The following is a 22,948-nucleotide window of genomic DNA, read 5'->3' on the forward strand; positions in this document are numbered from 1 at the left end:
TATTGAACTGGAGTGAAATGGCTGAATCCCACCACTGGACCCATGGCAGTGGAGAATGGCTGGGGGAGGGCCAGTGGAGGAGGAAAGCTGGCTGTGAATGGGTAGAGGTGAATGGCTGGAGGTGAAGGAGGCACAGCCAATGGTGGGAACCTAAAGGTCCTAGATGTTGGTGAACATTTTTGGCACCGAGTGCCAAAATGGGAGCATGTGCGCGTGTGCTGGAAATTGGAAGACCAGCTGCCTGGTGCACATGCTCGTGCCAGGAAGATGGTCTTCTGGTTTCTGGCACGCACATGTGCACCAGCCACCTGATCTTTCCATTTCTGGCATGCATGCATGTGCAAAGGCCAACTGACTGGTGCTCATGTGCACACCGGAAACCAGAAGATCATCTTTCCAGCACGTGCATACACACCAGGCGGCAGCTCTTTCAGTTTCCAGTGCTCCTGCGCTTGTGAAGACCAGCTAGCCAGTGCACTGGAACCCGGAAGAGCAACAGGCGATGGCTCGTGTGCCCCAAGAGATGGTTCTGCGTGCCACTTCCGGCACGCGTGCCATAGGTTCGCCTTCATGGTCCTAGACTCTCCCATTTCTAGGACCCATTTCCCATTCCCCATCATCCAGTTAGAGCTAAAGAAACTTCTTGGATGAGAAGCGGAACATCTTCAAAGAAAAACCAGAAACTCCAGTTTCCTCTTGAAAAAAGCACATTTGGGAGTCCCTTATCTTGTAAAGTCTAAAGTCAGAGCTAGAATGACTCAAAATAATGCAAAACACAGCCATTAATGTCTAAACTGCTGTCAACAAAAATGAGTACACCTCTAAGTGATAATGTCCAAATGGGACCCAAAGTGTCAATATTTTGTGTGGCCACCATTATTTTCCAGCTCCACTTTAACCCTCTTGGGCATAGAGTTCACCAGAGCTTCACAGGTTGCCACTAGAGTCCTCTTCCTATCTCCTCCATGATGATGTCAAAGAGCTGGTGGATGTTAGAGACCTTGCGTGCCTCCACAGGATGCCCCACAGATGCTCAATAGAGTTTAGGTCTGGAGACATGCTTGGCCAGTCCATCACCTTTACCCTCAGCTTCTTGAACAAGGCAGTGGTCAATTTTGAGGTGTGTTTGGGGTTGTTATCATGTTAGAATATTGTCCTGCACTCCAGTCACCAAAGGGAGGGGATCATGCTCTGCTTCCGTATGTCACAGTACATGTTGGCATTCATGGTTTCCTCAATGTTAAGTGTAGCTCCCCAGTACCAGCAGCATTCATGCAGTCCCAGACCATGACATTCCCACCACCATGCTTGACTGTACGCAAAACACACTTGTCTTTGTACTCCTCACCTGGTTGCCACCACACACGCTTGACACCATCTGAACCAAATAAGTTTATCTTGGTTTCATCGGACCACAGAACATGGTTCCAGGAATCCATGTCCTAAGTCTGCTTTTCTGCAGCAAACCATTTGAGGGCTTTCTTATGCATCATCTTTAGAAGAGGCTTCCTTCTGGGATGACAGCCCTGCAGACCAATTTGATGCGGCATGCGGCATATGGTCTGAGCACTGACAGTCTCACCTCCCCCCCTTCAGCCTCTGCAACAATGCTGGCAGCATTCATACATCTATTTCCCAAAGCCAACCTCTGGATATGATGCTGAGCATGAGCACTCAACTTCGTTGGTCGATCATGGTGAGGCCTGTTCTGAGTGGAACCTGTCCTGTTAAATCTCTGTATGGTCTTGGCCGCTGTACTTCAGCTAAGTTTCAGGGACTTGGCAATCTTCTTATAGCCTAGGCCATCTTTATGTAGAGCAACAATTCATTTTTTCAGATCCTCAGAGAGTTCTTTGCCATGTTGAACTTCTAGTGACCAGTATGAGAGAGAGTGATAACACCAACTTTAACACCTCTGCTCCCCCTTCTCACGGAGACCTTATAACACTAACACATCACATTACACCAGGGAGCGAAAACAGCTACTTGGGCACCATTTGGACTTTATCACTTTTGTTGTCAGCAGTTTAGACATTAATGGCTGTGTGTTGCATTATTTTGAGGGGACAGCATATTTACAGTTATACAAGCTGTATATTCACTACTTTACATTTTAGCCAAGTGTCATTTCTTCAGTGTTGTCACATGAAAAGATATACTTCAATATTTACAAAATGTGAGGTGGTGTACTCACTTCTGTGACATACTGTAAATCAAGTCAGAAGTAAATGTCTTTAACTTCATTCCAGGAGAAGTAAATAGAAGATTGTAGTTTAGACTTCATAGTGCTTCTAAATTTCTACTTACAAGGGACCATATTAGTTATTATATTACCCGATTTTGCCAACAAATAAAGATATAAAATCATGTTACTTGTTGCATAATAATGAAAAAAGATGTGAATGAGATGCGTACCATTACAAATATTTAGAAATGTTAGAAATAGGATATGTAACATAATAGTTATAATATGCTGTTATTTTAAATGCATGAACAAGAGGAGCAGATTCAGAATTTACAAAATTGCAATGTTGGCCCTGAAATGAAACTTGTAAATATTTGTGGAATTATAATTGAATAATGTGGAATCACTATTTGCTATTTATTTGAGTAAACCCAAACATTACTGATGAAGCTGACATATTTTGCTGTTTTTGAAAGATAAAATGGTAAATGTTTGGTGTAAATTACAGTTTGATGTGTAAAATGTGTAATCGATGTACAATTTGGTGTGAAGTACAGTTTCATGTGAATAATATTAATTGTGTATAAATTGTATGAACTATGGGCTTGCAGCATTTCAGAAGTTCCTTGGAAAATCTGACGTGTCACATGAAATAGAAGAAGTTCTGGAAGAGAGTCGAGTACAGAGAAACATTCAAGTAGCATCTGTATTTCAACTTTTGTGTGACAACACTAAGCGGTGGCAGATTCTCACTGTAGTTGTAACCATGGCTTGCTATCAACTTTGTGGCCTTAATGCTGTAAGTCATTATATAAAACATATATTTAATTTTTGCTTTCACAATAATTTATAATAGCGCTCCCTCAACATCAGAATCTGGGAGATCAGTTGGCCAAGAGATATATGACCTGTCCCTTCCTGCTTTTACTCCAGCTCTAAACCACTGAACAGACAACTTATTTCTATTTGTGTTTTTCTTCTTTTCCCTCCCCTTCTTGAAAATATATGAACTGCAAATCTGCAATTAACAGTATAACAGAGTTGGATGGGAACTTGGATGTCTTCCAGTCCAACCTCCTGCTCAAGCAGGAAACTCTATAGCATTTCAGACAAATGGTTATTCAAACTTTTCTTTCCATATTTTTCGGAGTAGAAGATGCACATTTTCCCCCACTAAAAGAGGGTGGAAATGTTGGTGCATCTTATACACCAAATACAGCCATTTTTGGCCTCCTGAAGCCCTGCCCCACTCATCCCATTTTTGTGAAAAATGGACCCATTATTCACAAAAATAGAGTGACAGAGGGTTTGGGCGGCCTGCAGAGTGCAGGGGAGGGTAAAAACACCCCCACTTTTGTGAAAAAAATGCTTATTTTTCACAAAAACTGGTATTTTACCCTCCCCCAGCCTCCAGGAGCACTCTGCAGGCCTCCCAAATCCTCTGCACACCCTGTTTTTTGCAAAAACGGACCCATTTTTCACCGGTTTTTGCCCTCCCCCAGGAGCACTTTGCAGGCTTCCCAAACCCTCCGCATGCCCCATTTTTTGCAAAAATTGGCCCATTTTTTCCCTGTTTTTGCGAATAACAAGGCGTGCAGAGGGTTTGAGAGGCCTGCAGAGTGCTCCTGGGGCCGATGTGGGCAAAACTCTTTTTTTTTCTTACTTACCTCTTTGAAATTTTGGTGTGTGTTATACACTGGTGTGTCTTATAGTCCAAAAAATATGGTAAATACCTTCTTTTGGAGCACCCACAACTTCTAGAGGCCAGTCATTCCACTGATTAATTGTACTAACTGTCAGGAAATTTCTCTTTAATTCTAAGTGAGTTCTCTCCTTGATTAGTTTCCATCTATTGCTTCTTGTCCTGCCATCAGATACTTTGGAAGATAGGTTGACCCCCTCTTCTTTGTGGCAGGCCCTTGGATATTGGCATTCGGCTATCGTATCACTCCTAGTCCTTCTTTTCATTAAATTAAACTAGACCAAATTCCTGCAATCATTCTTCATATGTTTTATCCTCCAATCCCCTAATCATCTTCGTTGCTCTTCTCTGCACCCTTTCTAGAGTCTCAGCATCTTTTTTATATCATGCTAACCCAAACTGGTTGCAATATTCTAAGTGTGGTCTTACCAAGGCATTAGAAAGTGGTATTAACACTTTATGTGATCTTGATTCTTTCCGTCTTAAAGTAGATTAGGATTGTTTGACTTTTTTGGTAGCTGCAGCACACTGCTTAAGTGATTGGCCACTAGGACTCCCAATATCCCTTTCACAGTTACTACTATTGAGCCAAGTACTACCTGTTCTATATCTGTGCACTTGTAAAACCTTCCTTTTCTCTACACTGAATTTAATTTTGTTAGATAGGGGCTAGCATTCAAGTTGATCAAACTTCTCCTGTATCTTGAACCTATTTTCTGGAGTATTGGCTAGTCCTGCCAGCTTGGTGTCATCTGCAAATTTGATGAGTTCCCCTTCTGTCCTCTTGTCTAAATCATTTATGAAGATATTGAACAATACTAGGCCTAAGACAGCTTTGGAGTACCCCACTGCATACTTCCCTCCATGTAGATGCAGTTCCATTAAGTTAAACACGCTCCATGTTTAACCCCTTATCTAAGATCTATTGAGAAGGAATGCATTAACCTGGCATGTATTACCGAGACTGGCTAACTGGAAGGGGGGGGGTTCCCTTACAGAGATGTGTCTAGGTATGTTTAGGGTTTGCACCAGCTGAGAGCTCAGGGCAGGGAAGATGGGGTGGCAGTGGTCATCAAAGAGTCTCTTTTGACCTTCAGGGACCTTATTCCACATGGTTCTGTAAGAACCTGATTCTGTAGCTGGGTTTAGGAGATCAGTTGGGATTGTTGCTAGTATACAAACCTCCCTGCTGTGTGACATCTTCCCTGCCTGAGCTGCTAGAGGCCATCTTAAGGCTGTCAGAGTTTCCCAGACTTACAGTTTTGCATGACTTCAACCTGGCACACCTAGGTATGTCCTCAGAAGCGACCCAGAAGATCATGTCTCCATGGCACCCATGGGCCTATCCCAGATCATCTGAGATCTGACTCAGGACAGTCAGATATGATTTTCTTGTTGCAGCAATGACAACATGATCTGGGGTGGACTTAACGTCATCCCCCTTGTCATGGTCAGATTATGACCTGATGTCCCTGAGATTCTCTGTTGCTTTCCCCCTCCTTCTGCAGGGAAGCTAGGCCTATCTGTATGGTTCATCCCTAGTGACTGATGGACCCAATTGGGTTTCAGAGGGAACTGAGGGCTATCCCAAGGGCTCAACTTCATGGCCCTGTCAAAGCCCTGGTTACAGCCTGAAACCAACAGGCCACCAGGGCTTTGGACAGAGGTCGCTTCTATGCGACATCTCTTCACCCATCATTCCTGACTCTTCCTGTGGTTCATGGAGCAGTTGTGGGTTTTGAAAAGGGTTAAGAGATGCCTAGAGCATTGTTGGAGAGATAATGAAGGATGATGCTGACCAGACACAACTTAGAGTCACTATCCAGGCCTATCTTGTGGCAGCAAGAATGGCAAAAGAGCATTATTTCTCTGTTCTTATTATGTCCACATAGGGTCGCTCAGCGGCCCTGTTCCAGATCATGTAATCCTTCCTGGGATGGGGGGACTCATGTGATCATCTTCAGGACCATGCAGAGAAATTTGTTCAACACCTGATGGACAAAGTCATTCGGATTCAGTTTTATTCTGTTGATCATGATGAAGTGGACAGGATCCTCGATGTTGTCAGTGATACCACCTGCCAGTTAGATCCTTGTCTCTCATGGATGGTGAAAGCCTCCAGGACACTGATTAGCAGTTGGGTTCAAGCATGATTAATATATTACTTCAGGAGGGGACATTTCCAGGACCTTTTAAGGAGGCCCTGTTTCTCCCCCTCCTCAAAAAACCATTGCTTGATCCAATCTGCCTGGACAACTTCTGTCTAGTTTCCAATCTTCCCTTTTTAGGGAATATTGTGGAAAAAGTAGTGGTGTGGCAGCTTGACAGGATCCTGGATGAAGTGGATTATCTGTACTCTTTTCTGTTAGGATTCAGGCATAGTTATAGGATAGAAACAGCATTGGTCTCATTTGTTGATGGCCTCTAATAAGAGCATGATGTGGGTAGTGCAACCATCCTTGTTCTCCTTGACCTCTCAGCGGCTTTTGATACCATCAACCATGGTATCCTTTTGGGCCGGCTATGGGGTCTGGGGTTGGGTGGCACAGTTTTGTGCTGGTTTGGCTCCTTTCTCCACAGCAGGTCCCAACCGGTGTTAATAGGGAGTGAGAGGTCCAGCCCTCACTCTACACTCTCCTCTCCTCTTTAACATCTACATGAAGTCACTGGGTGAGATCATCCGTCACTACCACCACCACTCAACTCTATATCTCCATCCCGATTACCCAAGTGATGCTATGGCTGCCCTCTCATGGTGCCTGGAGGCTGTGAGGGCCTGAACAACAGGCTTCTACTGAACCCTGGCAAGACTGAGTGACTATGGGTGCATGGAGCTCCAAGATCTGGGATTAACACCTTTAGTTCTGGATGGGGTTGCACTATCCCAGATAGATCTGGCCTGCATCTTGGGGGTTTTACTAGACTTGCAACTTCTGCTCGAAAAACAGGTGGCAGTCATGGCTAGGAGACCCTTTGCTTGTCTTTGTTTTGTGCAGCAGTTGCGGCCTTTCCTAGATCAGGAGTCCCTCCACTCAGTTACTCAAGCCCTAGTCAGCTCATGTTTGGACTATTGCAATGTGCTCTATATCCTTCAAGAGCATTCAGAAGCTACAACTGGTACAGAGTGCAGCAGTGTGAGCAGTTTTTAGGGCCCCTAGAGTGGCCCATGTTACACCACTGGTTTGCAAGCTCACTAGTTGCCAGTCTGGTTCTGGATGCAATTCAAGGTGCTGGTCATCACCTTTAAAGCCCTGCATGGGTCCAGGCTACTTGAGGAACTGCCTCAGCCTAATGGGATTAGCCTGCATCACCCACACCAGCAGAGGGAGGAATCTGTGGATCCCATCAACCAAGGAATTTTGGCTAGTGGGCTCCAGTAGAAGAGCCTTCTCAATCATGGCTCCTGCCCTCTGGAACATCTTACACCCTGAGATGAGATTGGCTCCCACCCTCCTGAGGTTTCGAAAAAGCCTCAAGATTTAGCTTTGCCAGATGGCTTGGAAACCCAATGAGGGAGCTTCATACTGGAGATGGTTGATTAATTAAAACCTAATAGCAATAGCACTTAGACTTATATAACACTTCATAGTGCTCTACAGCCCTCTCTAAACATTTTATCGAATCAGCATATTGCCCCCAACAATCTGGGTCCTCATTTTACCACCCTTGAAGGGATGAAAGGCTGAGTCAACACTGAGCCAGTCAGAATTGAACTCCTGGCAGTCAGCAGTGAGTTAGCCTGCAATTCTGCATTCTAACTATTGCGCCACCACCTCTCATCGCACTTCCCCACCCTTTGTGTGTCCAGCTACCATCTTTCCCATCTGTTTTTTATGGTTTCTAATTGTCAATGATTTTATCTGCTGTGTGCTATGACTTGATTTCAATGTCTTTTCTGTTTTAATGTTTTATGCTGTAAGCTGTTGGATATGAGATAGGCAGTAAATAAATTTCCTAAACAAACAAATAGCCATTCAAAAGATTTGCTTCATAAACTGGGACTTTGACCACAGAGCAATTCAAAGTAGTTGTACTTTTAATATGATTCCTTAAAGCAGCGGTGCTTTTTTTCAGGTTCATGCAAAAAACTACGAAGAGACAGCAGCTACTTTAAAGAGATGCTGAGTTCATTCTTCCCTCAGTTCCAAAATATTTTTTCCAAATTGTTTTTCCCTTCTTCCTTCCCCTTCCCTTCCACTCCCTTTCCTAGTAAATCCTCAGTCCCCTTTCCCTGGGAAAGTAAATTTCCAGTCAGGGCTTGTGGCAAATACCACAACCATCACTGGCCAAAGTGAAAGTGAATGAAATGAATGAATGAAATTGATTGAAATCCAGAAAGGGGTTTTTTTTTTGGGGGGGGGGGGTTTAAATTTTTTTTTAGAACAAACCCATACAGTATACTTTTTGAACAAAAATATCAGCCAACGACATAATCAAACCCAATTCAATTTTCCACCACCCTCTTGTATACTTTTTAAATGTATTTCCCTTCCCCCCATTTTAATTTCACTATTTGCATATCTCTAATACAAAGTTCAATCTAACCCTCTGTCCTGAATTTAACAGTTTAATCAAGTCTAGCCCCCTTTTTTTGCCCCCCTTCTTGTCTCTCCCATCTAAATTAAAACCCTATATTCCCAATTAGAAGTTTCTTTCTTTTCAATCTTTATATCTTCAACTTCTATAATTACATCCATAAACATTTTTTAAAAACCATTTATCTTAAATTTTATCAAAAGAAAAACAAAAACAAAGAAAAAAGACAAAAGTAATACTAGGTAACATTTATTATTTCAAAAGATCTCTTATGTATTTAATTCTCATCTCTTTGATATTTCCAAAGAACCTCTTGTGCATTTAATTCTCATCTCTTTTATATTTCAATCTTAACCTGTGTTAGTTCCCTTCTTGTTTTTCTTTAAAGTTCCTTACTTTAAAAAAATATGTCTTATATTTCAATAAAATCCTGCCTATTTCCATAGCTTCAAATATCAGTCATTTCTTTATCAATAAAGATTCCAAAATTTATCATTCTCAAGCTTATATATATAAAGCAAAATTAAAAAGGAGCAAACATTTCTCTTATTTCAAAAAGTTTCATGCTTATACTTGCATATTCTCATCTCATAGAAGTTTTAATCTTAAACTGCTTCAATTCAACATTTATTCGCTTAAAATTCCATATTTTCTTAGCTTATCATATATTTCTATTAAATCTCCTTTTTCCTCTTCCCCCCTTCTTTATGTCTCTTTAACAATCTCTGTTTAATCATTAAATTTATATTTTAACATCATAAATTCTTTATTCACTGTCACTGCTAAAAACAGCTCTAGTTTTTTCTAAATCATTATTTTCTCTCTAGTCTTATAGTTATTCTCATGTTGCTTGCTTGAAGATCATTTGTGTGTTTCTCTTGTTTTCAGTTGTTCTCTGCTTCGTTCTTTGAAGTTGTAGCTCTTATTCTTGTGAAGGTCAAACAGCTTGTTGATAGAAAGCTCCTTTGAAATTCTCACCATTCTTATCTCAGTCATAAAAGGTTTACAACAAAGACCAAGTCCTTATAATTCTTCTTCCGCCTATAGATGTCGCTTTGTAGTTCACAAATCCAATCCACAATTAGCAAAAGTTTCCATTTTTTTCCTTTACTTAGAGCCGCACCATGTTTTGTTTCAGCTTAATTTTCCCTTTTTCCAGTTTGTCCCATTTAAAATCCATGATTTCAATTTGATAATTTGCTTAATTCAAATCCATAAAGGGTAGAGGAAATCCGAGATATTCCATCCAAGTCCAATTTTAAGTCCTCAGTTCCCCCCCCCCCTTTTCCCTGTTTCTGTTCATTAATCAATTGTTAAAAACTTCCAGATTATCCAGATTCCAGTTTTCATTGTTGATTCTATTTTTTTCTTTTTGTTTAAAGGGTCTAGACTTCAATTTCAAAGCCAAATTTTTGTCAGGTCTTTGGGTGCTGTTTCCATTTCTTTTAGTTACTTATGTTAACAATCCTTGTCAGTTTAGCCGCCATTCCAAGGTTTTGTAAATTTGTTGCAAAAATCAATTTTAGAATGCCTCCCCGTGAGTTGATGTTCATTCACCCGGCTTCAATATTTGTCCAATTCAGCGCTTAAACCTCCTGCACGATCTTATGTGGCCGTCCTGACTTTGGCAGCTTGTAATGGTTGCGGTCCTCATCGCTGGGTCGAAGGATAAAAGGCCAGTGCTGCAGGGAATTTGCAACTTCCCTGTTTGCTCCGGCGGCTCCTTCTTTCTTAGCTGTCCCTGCGAGACAGCTATGGTCCATTATGCACCCCCATAACGATGGGATTTTCGGCGCTACCCCCGGAGCTCCGGGGGTTCGTGTCCATCTCGTCGCGATGCTTAAGAAACCAGAAAGAGGTTTCTTAAGCAGTTTAATTTTTGTCCTGGCATCAAGGAGCTAAAAGGTGAGGTACAGAAGAACCTTATAACTTAGCCTACATTATCTTTTTTTTTCTTTGTTGTTTGGTTGTTGGTTGCTCAACTAAATGAAAATAAGGGTAATGGACTCTTTCCTCATATCCTACAAAAATGTCTTTTGTTATGTATAAGAAGAGAATTCACCACTCTATTCTGATTATTTTCTCTCTTTTTTGGGGTGGGAAAACATTAATATGCTGACACTGGAAAATGGACGAAAACAAAAACTCAAGCTTAGAGTGAATAGTATTGTTTTTATTCATTTTTGTGCTGTTTTGAAGCAACCTGATAAATATTTCACATTGTCTTCAATAATATACCCAGATACAAATGTTTTCAACATTGTGATGTCCATAGGCTGGGCATCTGGAGGTTATAGAGCACTATTTTGACAATTTACATACATCATTAAATGTATATATGTAGAACTTAGAATTTGATAGGGCCAAATGATTTTTTTGAAACCCAGTAACTGGAAGGTGGCTTCTATTCCAGATTTGGTTCTACACAAATGACATTTTCAAAGGAGCTGGCCTAAATCCTGAAATGATACCATATGTTACCTTAAGCACAGGAGCTGTGGAGATCTTGGCTGCTCTTTTCTCAGTAAGTGTGTAGCGTATTGGAAAACCTATAGAAATGTATAAGGCATATATAATTTAGAATGAAATCTTTTTCAGTTTCCATCTTAGTTTTGAACTGGCAATAAGGAAATAAAAGGACTGAATCATATAAAAATCTTCACTAGAAACCAGGAGCTGTGAGTTCTGATCCTGCTTTAGGCTTAAAAGCTGCCTGGGTGACTTTGTACTAGTCACATTCTCTCAGCCCAAATCACCACACAGGATTGTCATTGTGAGGAAAAACAGGAGGAGGAAGGAGTATTATGTATGTTTGCTGCCTTGAGTTACTTGTAAAGTAATAAAGGCAGGATAAAAATCAATCAATCAATCAAACAAAATAAATAAATAAATAAATAAATAAATAAATAAATAAATAAATAAATAAAATGTGCACAACACTTTAGAGTGAATAACACACATAGTTCACCATCTCAATGATTTTATTTGTTTTGAAAATCTGAGGGAGAAATAGTTAATCAGGTAAGCATCTGAGATTGTATCTAATGTTTTGTTACAAACTTAGATGTTCTTTCTTTTGAATAGATCAATATTTATTTAATTTTTTGGAATCATGAGTGGCATGAAGAAATATACTCCATAACATATTAATGAAAAAAATAGATGAAAGTTACTAATGACAACTAATTTATTTTTAAAATAAAGAGAGCTAATGTTAAGTGTGTAAGAACTCCTGGATTTAATTGAAATGTACATTTTAATCTCTTGTTGAAATAATTGGAATGGCTCTGAAGAATATTGGAACTTCCAAGAAAACATGCTTAGGATTACACTTGAATTTTGGGTTAGATAAAACTGTTACCTATACCAAGGATCCCCAACTCCTGGTTTGCAGACCAATACTGGTCTGCAACCCATTGGGAACTGGGCCACTGAAGCGGCAGGGGATCAAGTGAAAGTCCATCTGCACAGGTGGCTGGCACACTTGCAAAACCATCCCCTCTCCCCCTCCACTATCACTGCTGGTCAGCAGAGCCAGAAAGATATGGGAACGTTGACCTATACCATATGAAGATTTCTTGTTCACCTCTACCATTCAAGGCTATTTTCCTTAAAGACAATTTTTTTTGTTACAGAGGAAAACACTGAAAAAGCCATATTTTGTAAACAACTGGCTGAAGCCCTTGTTTTAAAGATATTAGGAGAAAGAAACATGCATAATACTTTGTATGAAACTGCCATTTGTAGAATATCAAGAATGCCACTTCTTTACATGTAGAGAGGTTGCCACTGAAAACTCAAGGACTTACCATTCTGACTGTTGAACACCATTAGATTTTGTAATCTACTTACAAAATATACTTACGGTATATGTTGCTACTAATACATTGTTATTCTAATTGTGATTTTAATAATGTATTTATATACATTTAACAATGTAGCTGGAGATGGAATGTGATGTCCTGAGTATATAGGAGCAAAAAGAAATTTTAAAAGGTCATCTATTTTTTGAGTATAGAAGTACAGTAATTGATATTGGTTCAGGTTTGCTGTTGGTTGCAAACTTGCTGGTTTTAAGCACTGCAAGCATGTGAAAGTAGCCAAGATTTAATTAGAATTTTGATCTGATTTAGTACATTTACATCTGAGCTTTGCTGGGTTGAATTCAAATAATTAGATCAGTTTTATTCACAAATTTGATTCATTTTGATGAAGCATGAAAGTGTAAAAGCACATTAATTTACTGAATAATGTACCTACTGGTAGTTAGATTTGCTGCATCATGTTGATTAAGTTAATGATAACTGTAACAGAGTTGGAAGGGACTTTGGAGGTCATCTAGTCCAATCCCCTGCTCATGCAGGAGACCTGTACTAGGGATTTGAACCACCAAACTGCTGACCTGTCTGTCAGTGTCTTAGCCACTGAGCCACCTAGTTATTCAGACTTGATTCAAACAGATACAATAAAATTGATTCTAAATCAAAGCTTTGCACAATCTTATTAGCCATTAATCCCTATGGTGTTCCACCCACTCTGCAGTATTCAGTTAGTGATATGTTCTGTATTACAAAATAATAGAGGTTGGAATATGAAAGTGAATACAAAGCCTTTGGAACTCTTATACATTGAATTAGAAATTTTGTACCAAGTGCATAATAAACCTACTAGCTTTAGGAGTCAGAATAAAAGGACAGAATAGGACATTGAGGTAAGAACATAAAGTATCCTATAAAGTTAGAAGACCAAAATTCAAAGCAGTCTGTTTATACATTGATTTAAGAGCAGTTAAGCAGTTATGGAAATTACTCTTGATTGGCCTTGTAAAAAGCTTAGTACTGTGAATTGAATGAGTTGCCTAAGGTTGATTCTGTTCTACTAGGGTCTTGGATGAATCCATCCACAATTCTGTAATATAATTAACCATTTATTTTTTTCAGGGTTTAGTGATTGAAAGAGTTGGACGCAGACCTCTTTTGATTGGGGGATTTGGTTTGATGGTTTTCTTCTTCGTCATACTTACTATGTGTATGAGTTTACAGGTCTGTAAATGTTAATTGATCTATTTTCTTTTAAATATATGAAATCATCAGGTTTAAACATTATTTTTAATCATTCTTATATGCAACAAATATTAGATCTTTTCTGTACAACCTTGAATTAGAATAATGGACAAATACTAATTTTCTTTTATGAACTGTATTTAAGAAGCAAGTTCAAACTTTATATTAAAAATATTACTGTAGTTTACAGGATTTGTAATGTAACAATCTATTTGCATTAAAAATTTTTGCAATAATACCTTCCCAGTTTTATTTCTAGCAAACTGAAAAACATGGAAATGTTTCAGAACCATTATGACAAACCATGGTTTTAAATTATGTCTTCACCAGTCCTAATTTCCAGTTTTAAATAAAATCTCCTTTTCAAAGATTAAAGCATACTACTCAGGATCACAGCTATGGAGGTTGTGAAAATTGCTTTGAAACATATATGTTTGTTCCACTTTTCCAAAGATCTGGGACTGCTCTGCATAACTGTCTGCCCAAGAGCCCTTTGCCCTGATCTTACAGATCTTGACAAATGTGAGGTGCTGTCTTTCTAGCTTTTGAATATTGATTTTTTGTCATATTCTTATGATACTTGAATGTCAGAGCACTTCCATCAGTCTTGAATAACAAGGGGAACTAGAATTAAAACTTTGGGTTCAGCCGAATCCATTTCTGATGGAAATGCCAAGCAATCCAACAGTCTTAGTTCTGGGTAATCAGACACTATGATTAGATATGACCTTGGCTGATTTTGACAAGAGGAGACAACAACTTGGATGGCACTGAACTAGAAAGCTCCCATACACAGAGATGGCATGCCAAGAATAGGAGACTTAGGGGATTTTTAATTAACAGTTTTAACCGATTTTTTAAGGGGAGTTTTAATGAGAATTTTACGGGGAGGGTGGAAATTGACAGGCTTGGGTTGGGGGGGGAGGGAGGGCGGGTGTTGGGGGAAACCCGTCGGGGAAGGTATGTCCAGTCCCAGCGCACGCTCACGACACTATTTCAGTTGGTCCGAAGACAGGGGGGAGGGGTTTGTACAGAGCAGAGAGTGTTATTCCATCTGTACGGTAAGTGGGAGGGGCAGATATGGTGGAGGAAGGGGGCCGTATCGTCCTTTGGGAGCACGTGTTCGATGTTTAAAAGCGATCACGTGCTCCGGCCCCCCAGTCCTCACTCGTTCCCCGGATGGTCAAGACCCTCAGAGCTTGGGTCTTCGGCTGATGTCTGCAATGCCCGGTCCGTGGTCAACAAGGCTCCCCTGATTTGTGACCTTATTCAGAGGGAGTCCGTGGACTTTATGGGCATTACGGAGACCTGGTTGGGCACAGAAGGGGGTGTACCCCTGGTTGAACTGTGCCCTCCAGGTTTCCGTGCATTCCATCAGCCGAGGACCCAAGGTAGGGGTGGGGGGGTGGCGGTTGTGATCAAAGAAAGTCTGGAGCCGAGGGAGTCCACTGTTCCTCAGATAGCTGGCTGTGAATCCCTCCTTGTGAAGTGGGGCCATCGGAATCAGATGGGGCTGTTGATCACGTACCTGGCTCCTTGCTGCGTGACTACAGCCCTACCTGAGCTACTAGAGGTGCTTGCTGGCGTGGCGGTTGAGATTCCCAGACTTCTAGTCTTGGGGGATTTCAACTTGCCATCGGCCGGCTTGTCATCAACGGTGGTTCAGGAGTTCCAAGCCTCCATGACAGCCTTGGACCTGATTCAAGTAACTGATGGCCCTACACACATTGGGGGAGGCGCGCTAGACTTGATTTTTGTCTCTGGTCAGTGGGTTAATGATCTGGATTTAGGAGATGTAGTGAAAGAACCGTGTCATGGTCAGATCATTTTCTTCTTCGCCTAGACTTTCGGACCGCCGCTCACCACCACAGGGAGACGGAGCCAACACGTTGGTTCTGTCCCAGGTGCCTGATGGACCCGGAGAGGTTCCTGACGGAGCTTGGGCCGTTCCCTGAGGATCTTACCCACGGCACGACTGAAGAACTGGTTGCGGCTTGGGAACAGGCCGCGGCTGGGGCTTTGGACCGTGTCGTGCCTTTGCGGTCTCTGACCCGGTGTAGATCTCAATTGGCTCCCTGGTTGTCCGAGGAGTTAAGAGAGATGAAATGCCGGAGAAGACGCCTAGAGAGTATCTGGAGGTCCAGCCGTTCCGAGGCTGATTGGACACTAGTGAGGTCTTTTACTAAGACCTACCTAGTGGCAATGAGGGAGGCGAAACGTTCCTACGTTTCCACCCTCATTGCATCGGCAGATAACCGCCCGGCCGCCCTGTTTCGGGTGACCCGTTCCCTCCTTCATCAGGAGGGACGGGATGACCCCCTACAGGGACGGGCTGAGGAGTTTAATGGTTATCTATACGATAAAATTGTTCAGCTTCGGGATAGCTTGGACCAAGATTGCGATGATCCAACCGAGATGGCGGAGACACGTCTTGTTGAGGTTATTTGGGATGAGTTTGATTCTGTGGCTCTCGAGGACGTGGACAGGTTGCTGGGGAGGTTGCATGCAACTACATGTTTACTGGAACCGTGCCCTTCCTGGCTAGTGCTGGCTGCTCAGGAAGTGACACGAGGCTGGCTCCAGGGGATTATAAATGCTTCTTTGGTTGAAGGGGTTTTCCCCGCCGCCTTGAAAGAGGCAGTGGTGAGACCTCTCCTGAAGAAGCCTTCCCTGGACCCAGCTATTTTGGGAAACTACCGTCCAGTCTCCAACCTTCGCTTTGTGGCGAAGGTTGTAGAGAGTGTGGTTGCGTGGCAGCTCCCCCGGCACCTGGAGGAAGCTGTCTATCTAGACCCATTCCAGTCCGGCTTCCGACCCGGTTACAGCACGGAGACGGCTTTGGTCGCGTTGGTGGATGACCTCTGGAGGGCCAGGGACAGGGGTTGTTCCTCTGCCTTGGTCCTATTAGATCTCTCAGCGGCTTTTGATACCATCGACCATGGTATCCTGCTGTGCCAGTTGGAGGGATTGGGAGTGGGAGGCACCGTTTATCGGTGGTTCTCCTCCTATCTCTCCGACCGGTCGCAGACGGTATTGACAGGGGGGCAGAGGTCGTCCGCGAGGCACCTCACTTGTGGGGTACCTCAGGGGTCGATTCTCTCGCCTACCCTGTTCAACATCTATATGAAGCCGCTGGGTGAGGTCATCAGTGGTTTCGGGGTGAGTTATCATCTGTACGCTGATGATACTCAGCTGTACTTTTCCATCCCGGACCACCCCAACAAAGCGGTCGAAGTGCTGTCCCGGTGCCTGGAAGCTGTACGGGTCTGGATGGGGAGAAACAGACTCAAGCTCAATCCCTCCAAGACGGAGTGGCTGTGGATGCCGGCACCCCGGTACAGTCAGCTGCATCCGCAGCTGACTGTTGGGGTGAGTTAGTGGCCCCAAAGTAGGTGGTTCGTAACTTGGGCGTCCTCCTGGATGGACGACTGTCCTTTGATGAACATCTGGCGGCTGTCTCCAGGAGGGCCTTTTACCAAGTCTGCTTGGTCCGCCAGTTGCGTCCCTTCCTTGACCGGGATGCCTTATGCACAGTCACTCACGCTCTGGTTACGTCTCGGTTGGATTACTGCAATGCTCTCTACATGGGACTGCCCTTGAGGTTCACCCGGAGGCTGCAGTTAGTCCAGAATGCGGCTGCGCGAGTAGTAATGGGAGCCGCTCGTGGCTCCCACGTAACACCACTGTTCCGTAGTCTGCACTGGCTTCCTGTGGTCTTTCGGGTGCGCTTCAAGATTTTGGTAACTATCTTTAAAGCGCTCCATGGCTTAGGACCCAGGTACTTACGAGACCGCCTGCTGTTACCCTATGCCTCTCACCGACCCGTACGCTCTCATAGAGAGGGTCTCCTCAGGGTGCCGTCCGCCAAACAGTGTCAGCTGGCGGCCCCCAGGGGTAGGGCCTTCTCTGTGGGAGCATCGACGCTCTGGAATGAACTCCCCCCTTGCCTACATCAAGTGCCTGATCTTCGGACCTTCCGTTGTGAGCTAAAAACATACTTATTTACTCAAGCGGGACTGGCATAATAGTTTGATTTTAAATTGGGGTTTTATTAATATTTTATTAATATTCTTAAATATTTTAAATTTTAATTTTAATTATTAGCCGTTTTTGTAATTTTGCTATGTTTTAATTTGTTTTAATTGTACATATCTTGTATTTTATTTCTGGCTGTACACTGCCCTGAGTCCTTCGGGAGAAGGGCGGTATAAAAAATTAATAAATAATAATAATAATAATAATAAATAATAAAAGGGCCTGCCCTCTCCCTTTTTGGATGTCTTCCACTGATTAGTCTCAGCCTGTAGAAAATGTTTCTGTTATTCCTTTAATCTGAGTAATAAAGCTGGAATTTATTTGCTACCCATGACATATTAATAACTATAGTTTATTATTCTAAGCATGTATTAGATGGCGTACAGATTTCCAAAGATAGGATATCAGCAAAGTGGTCTTTGTAACACTCTGCAAATGTTCTTGCTTTCTACAAGCAGTCTGAGGATCTCTTTGTATTTGATTTGCTTTTTTTTTTTTTTTAAATGCCCAATAACTATTTTGGATGGTTTAAAATCAAACATAATAAAAAGATACAATTTGAATAAAACACAAACAATAAAACATAAAATAAAAACACCATATACATTACTGTAGGTTTCCAAAAAATAATTCATTTTTAATGTTATCATGTATTTTTCAGGATCAAGCAGTCTGGCTTCGATATTTCAGTATAGTCTGCATTCTTGCAATCATTGCCTCATTTTGCATCGGACCAGGTAATGACCATCTTTTCAAAGATGCTCTGACAGAAAGAGTTGTGATAGTTTTTCTAATATAATTAAGCTGCTCATAATATGGCCTGTAATGTTGGATTAGGGTGGGGTAAAAGAGGAAATACAATATCTCTGTAATAGTATAAAGTATTACGTTCTTCAGGTGATAATAGATATATTGGGGCCATTGAGAAAGACATACTTACTAGATTACATGTATCTAAGAATAATAATATACTGTATAACATTATTATATGCAAATGCAATATTTTATTGATTAGACTATTATATACTTTTGAGAGTGTCAGCTTGTAATGATCACATAGATCTTCTCTAGGATGATTGGTCACCCACTTGGCCCTTCAGATCTTGAAATGGTGTACCCATTGCCCTTATAATTATTATATTATAAATATTATATAATATAAATATTATATGATTATAAATCTAAATATATAAATTAAAATCTATTACATTATTTACAGAATGCAGAATAACAGTTGGAAGGGATCTTTGAGGTCTTCTAGTCCAACCCTCCACTTAAGCAGGAGATCTTATACCATTCCAGACAAATGCTGTTTGATTATCCTCACCGTCAAGAAATTTCTCCTTAATTTTAGGTTGGATCTCTCTTTGCTAAGTTTCCATCTGTTACTTCTTGTCTTGCTTTCAGTTGCTTTGGAGAATAAATTGTCCCCCTCTTCTTTGTGACAAGCTCTCAATGATTGGAAGATTGCTGTCATGGCACCCCTAGTTTTTGTTAGACAAGACATACCCAGTTGCTGTAAGTGCCTTGATCATCTTTTTTGCTGTTCTCTGCACTCTTTCTAGAGTTACAATGTCTTTTTTGTATCATGGTGACCAGAACTGGATACAGTATTCCAAGTGTGACAGTATATAGCAGTACTAATATATAATGTGATCTTGATTCTATTCTTCTGCTGATGCAGCCCAGGACTGAATTGGCATTTTTAGCAGCTGCACATGGCTGACTCATATTTAAGTGACTGTCCATTAGGACTCCTGGATCCCTCTCACAGTTACTGCTGTTGAGCCAGGTACTACTTATTCTATACCTGAACATTTGGTTTTTCTTGCCTAAGTGTAAAACCTTACTCTTCTTGCCACTGAATTGCATTTTGTTACATAGGGCCCAGTATTCAAGCCTGTCAAGATCTTTCTGGATCTTGTGCCTATCTTTAAAGTATAAGCTATTCCTCCTAACTTGGTATCATCTTTTAATTTGATGATTCTCACTTTATCCCATCTAAATTGTTTATGAAGATGTTGATGGGTACTGCGCTTAAGACAGAACCTTGGGCATGCTTCCTACTGCATACTTCCCTCCATGTAAATGTAATTCAATTGAGGACCACAAGTTGAGTGCAGTTTGTCAATCAGTTACGAATCCATCTGGTGGTGATACCATCCCACATTTTTCTGTCTTACCAAGAAATAGGTTGTGGTCTATTTTTTCAAATGCCTTATTGAAGTCCAAGTATATTGTGTCCACATCTTTTCACTTGTTCATTAATTTAATGGCTTAAATTATTAAGAATGCAAATTACAAAGAATGCAAAGATATATTTGATATGTTCTGATTTTGACAGGCCCATGGTTTGTCTTCATGGCTTCTAGCTTTGCTTGCTTCTAGGTGTTTGCAGTTCTGTTACTTAATTATTTTTTCCAGGATCTTCCTAGGTATTGATGATAGGACTCTAGTTTCCTGGATCCATTTCCCCCTTTTTTTGAAATGGGAACCACATCAGTTCTTTTCCCTATTGCCCATCATTTCTTTGCTATGTTGTGGACCAATCATTTCCTTTTTCTTGTTTTTTATATGTTGAAAAAAACTTTTTTAAAAATTATTTTTGACATTAATTGTAAGTCTTAGTTCATTCTGACCCTTAGTTTCCTGAATTCATCTTTGCAGATTTGGGCTATATGTTGGTATTCTGCCTTAATTATGTATCCCTCTTCCCATTTTTTTCCAAGGAATTTTTCAGTTTATCAGGGAGTTTTTTATGCAACTGTGTGATTTTCTTTTTCCATGGTATTGTGCTGAACTGGGATTTTATAATCATATTTCTCAGAGTTTTCCAAGTTTCTTGAATTTTTTTCTGTAGTATTTGCAAAACAACGGCAAGGAGTGAGGCTATGGTGACCTCTAAGCTGACAGCTCTTTTATATTGGAGCTGTCAGTGGCTCAGCCAATCGCAGTTCCTTAATTCTCACGCTGGCAATAGCATCGGCAGTTAACCAATCGACTGCTGGTTACTGGTCACGTGTTCTCCAGCCGAATACAACATTTTCCCCTTTAAGATTTTCATCCATGGAATCCTTCCCAAGCTCTAAATTTGTTGAAATCATCTCTTTTAAAGTCTAAGACACTAGTTAGATTTTATTCTATTTTTTGTGTCTGCATTATATTGAATTCCAAAATGACTTGGTCATGCTCCTCTAAAGTTCCTGCAACTTCAACCCATTCTATCATTTCTTGTCTGTTAATAAGAATTAAGTCCAGTATAGCTGACCCTCTAGTTTACTGTTGTCAAACTCGATCATGTCACATGATGTATCATGATGCACCGCAATAATTTTTGCCTTTTTGGCACTGGGGTAGGCGTGTGATGCACCGGCTCATGGTCCACCGGTTTGATACGCCTGCTCTAGTTCCTTCCTCTACCTTTTGGATGACAAAGTTGTCAACTAAGCTTGTCAGGAACCTGTTTGATCTTGCACTCATTGCAGCGTTTGTCTCCCAGTTGATGTGAGGGCAGTTAAAGTCCCACATTACTACTGTGGTGTGTTTCCTGCACACATTAATTAACTAGGGCTGGGAAGTGGCTCACCAGGCTAATGCAGCCTGTTATTAACACACAGCTGCCTGCAATTACAATTACTGCAGGCTCGAGTCCCACCAGGCCCAAGGTTGACTCAGCCTTCCATCCTTTATAAGGTAGGTAAAATGAGGACCCAGATTGTTGGGGGGGCAATAAGTTGACTTTGTATGTAAATATTCAAATAGAATGAGACTATTGCCTTACACAATGTAAGCCACCCTGAGTCTTCGGAGAAGAGCGGGATATAAATTCAAAAAACAACAACAACAACTGATTAGCAAAAGGTTAATCTATTTCCTCTACTTAGCTGGGGCCTGTAGCATACACCTATGCCAATGTCATTCCTTTTTCCTTTTATTTTAATCCATATGCATTCGAGGAGGCTTTCATCCTTGGTTTTATACATTTCTATAGTGATTTTTTAAATGTATAATGCAACTCCACTTCCTCTTTTGTTAGGTCTGTTTCTTTTGAACAGTTTATATCCTTCCAGCAGTATATTCCAATCATGAATTTCATCCACCAAGTTTTGCTAATGGAAACTATATCATAACCTGTCATCATGTACTAGTATACTTGTACTACTGCTATACAAGTAGTCCTCAACTTATATTCATTATTGATCATTCAAAGTTATAACAACACTAAAAAAAGTGACTTATGACCATTTTCCATACTTACAACAACCTGTATTTCAGGGGTGAAATGCTACCAGTTCAGACCAGATCGCCCGATCCAGTAGCAATGGTGGCAGGCAGTTTGGAAAACCAGTAGCAAAAATCCCTTCCCCCCCCATGCCCAGCTGACCCGTGCGATCATCAGAGGTTTTGTTTATTTTTTACTTTTAAAAACATTTTTTCTATGGCCAAAAAAATGCTTTTAAAAGTAAAAAAAAACCCTCTGATGATCACGCAGCTCAGCATCAGAAGCTTTTAAAAGCATTTTTTTACAACATCTTCAGCTGGCGAAGTGATCCCAGCTGAGTTGCTTGATCATCAGAGGCTTTTAAAAGCATTTTTTTACATTTTTTAAAAGAAAAAAGAAAAAAAATTGGCCACGCCCACCCAGTCACAGTCCCATCACCACCAAGCCATGCCCACAGAACTGGTAATAACAAATTTTACATTTCACCCCTGCTGTATTTGGTGTTATTTCTCTCCTTTTACAAGCAGAGGCTTAAATTTTATAATTCTGAATTCCCTCACCTTTGCAGTTGCATGAAATCAATGACACTGTTGAATAATCTAAGTTAGTTAATTATTAGAAGGATAAAAGTAATTTCAATCTGCATGCCTGTTGAATTTGCAATTGTTGGAAGACAAATGAAGGTTATAGTTTGATTTGTTTTCTTTGGCTCAAATAACAGGTAAAACTGTATAGTGTAGAGAAGAATGTAAAAGAAAATTCATCCTGGGAGCAAGGCAACAGCAACTTTAGACAAAATGAACGACAAAGAATTTTCAGAGAATTAAAACAGTGATGTTTATATGGTCCTAATAATTTGTAGATGAGTACATACACAAAAAACCCAGAAGATAAAACATCTTCAAATTAGGGATTTTAAGAGAATTAGTCAGTTTGTCCTATATAAAAGTGACTCCTTCCTTGAGGCAAAAAGTTGTGTATTTAGAGCACATGAACAGAAGATAGACTAAAAAAAAAATCATTAAATTTGTCAAATTGAGGGACATAAAAGGAGAAGACAATAGGTGAGATTAGTATGATATCATTGCATTATTAATATCAAGTTAGGAGGCCAAGTATTTGTACTCATAGCAGGATACCACATATCATTTACAAGGAATCAAACCTTTTAGTAAAGGTAAAATAAAATTAATTTCAATATATAA

At 40.8% G+C, this 22,948-nt stretch overlaps 2 protein-coding genes across 4 annotated transcripts in view; one reads left to right on the top strand and one right to left on the bottom strand.

Annotated features, from left to right (window-relative positions):
* Positions 1–22,948, top strand: part of SLC2A9 (solute carrier family 2 member 9) — a 129,956-nt gene that overhangs the window by 103,982 nt on the left and 3,026 nt on the right. For all 3 annotated transcript variants that reach the window (XM_058191988.1, XM_058191989.1, XM_058191990.1), the window contains 4 exons: positions 2,797–2,984; positions 10,837–10,947; positions 13,364–13,465; positions 18,183–18,258. In XM_058191988.1, the coding sequence (XP_058047971.1) occupies positions 2,797–2,984; positions 10,837–10,947; positions 13,364–13,465; positions 18,183–18,258 (477 nt within the window). The remainder of the gene's footprint in view (positions 1–2,796; positions 2,985–10,836; positions 10,948–13,363; positions 13,466–18,182; positions 18,259–22,948) is intronic.
* OTOP1 (otopetrin 1) overlaps positions 10,939–22,948 on the bottom strand; it is a 251,640-nt gene continuing 239,630 nt past the window's right edge. Inside the window, exon 7 of the mRNA XM_058191991.1 lies at positions 10,939–10,972. The gene's annotated coding sequence lies outside the window, so the exon portion shown is untranslated. The remainder of the gene's footprint in view (positions 10,973–22,948) is intronic.

This window comes from Ahaetulla prasina, chromosome 8 (genome assembly GCF_028640845.1).
Source record: "Ahaetulla prasina isolate Xishuangbanna chromosome 8, ASM2864084v1, whole genome shotgun sequence".
Classification (NCBI taxonomy): Eukaryota; Metazoa; Chordata; class Lepidosauria; order Squamata; family Colubridae; genus Ahaetulla; species Ahaetulla prasina.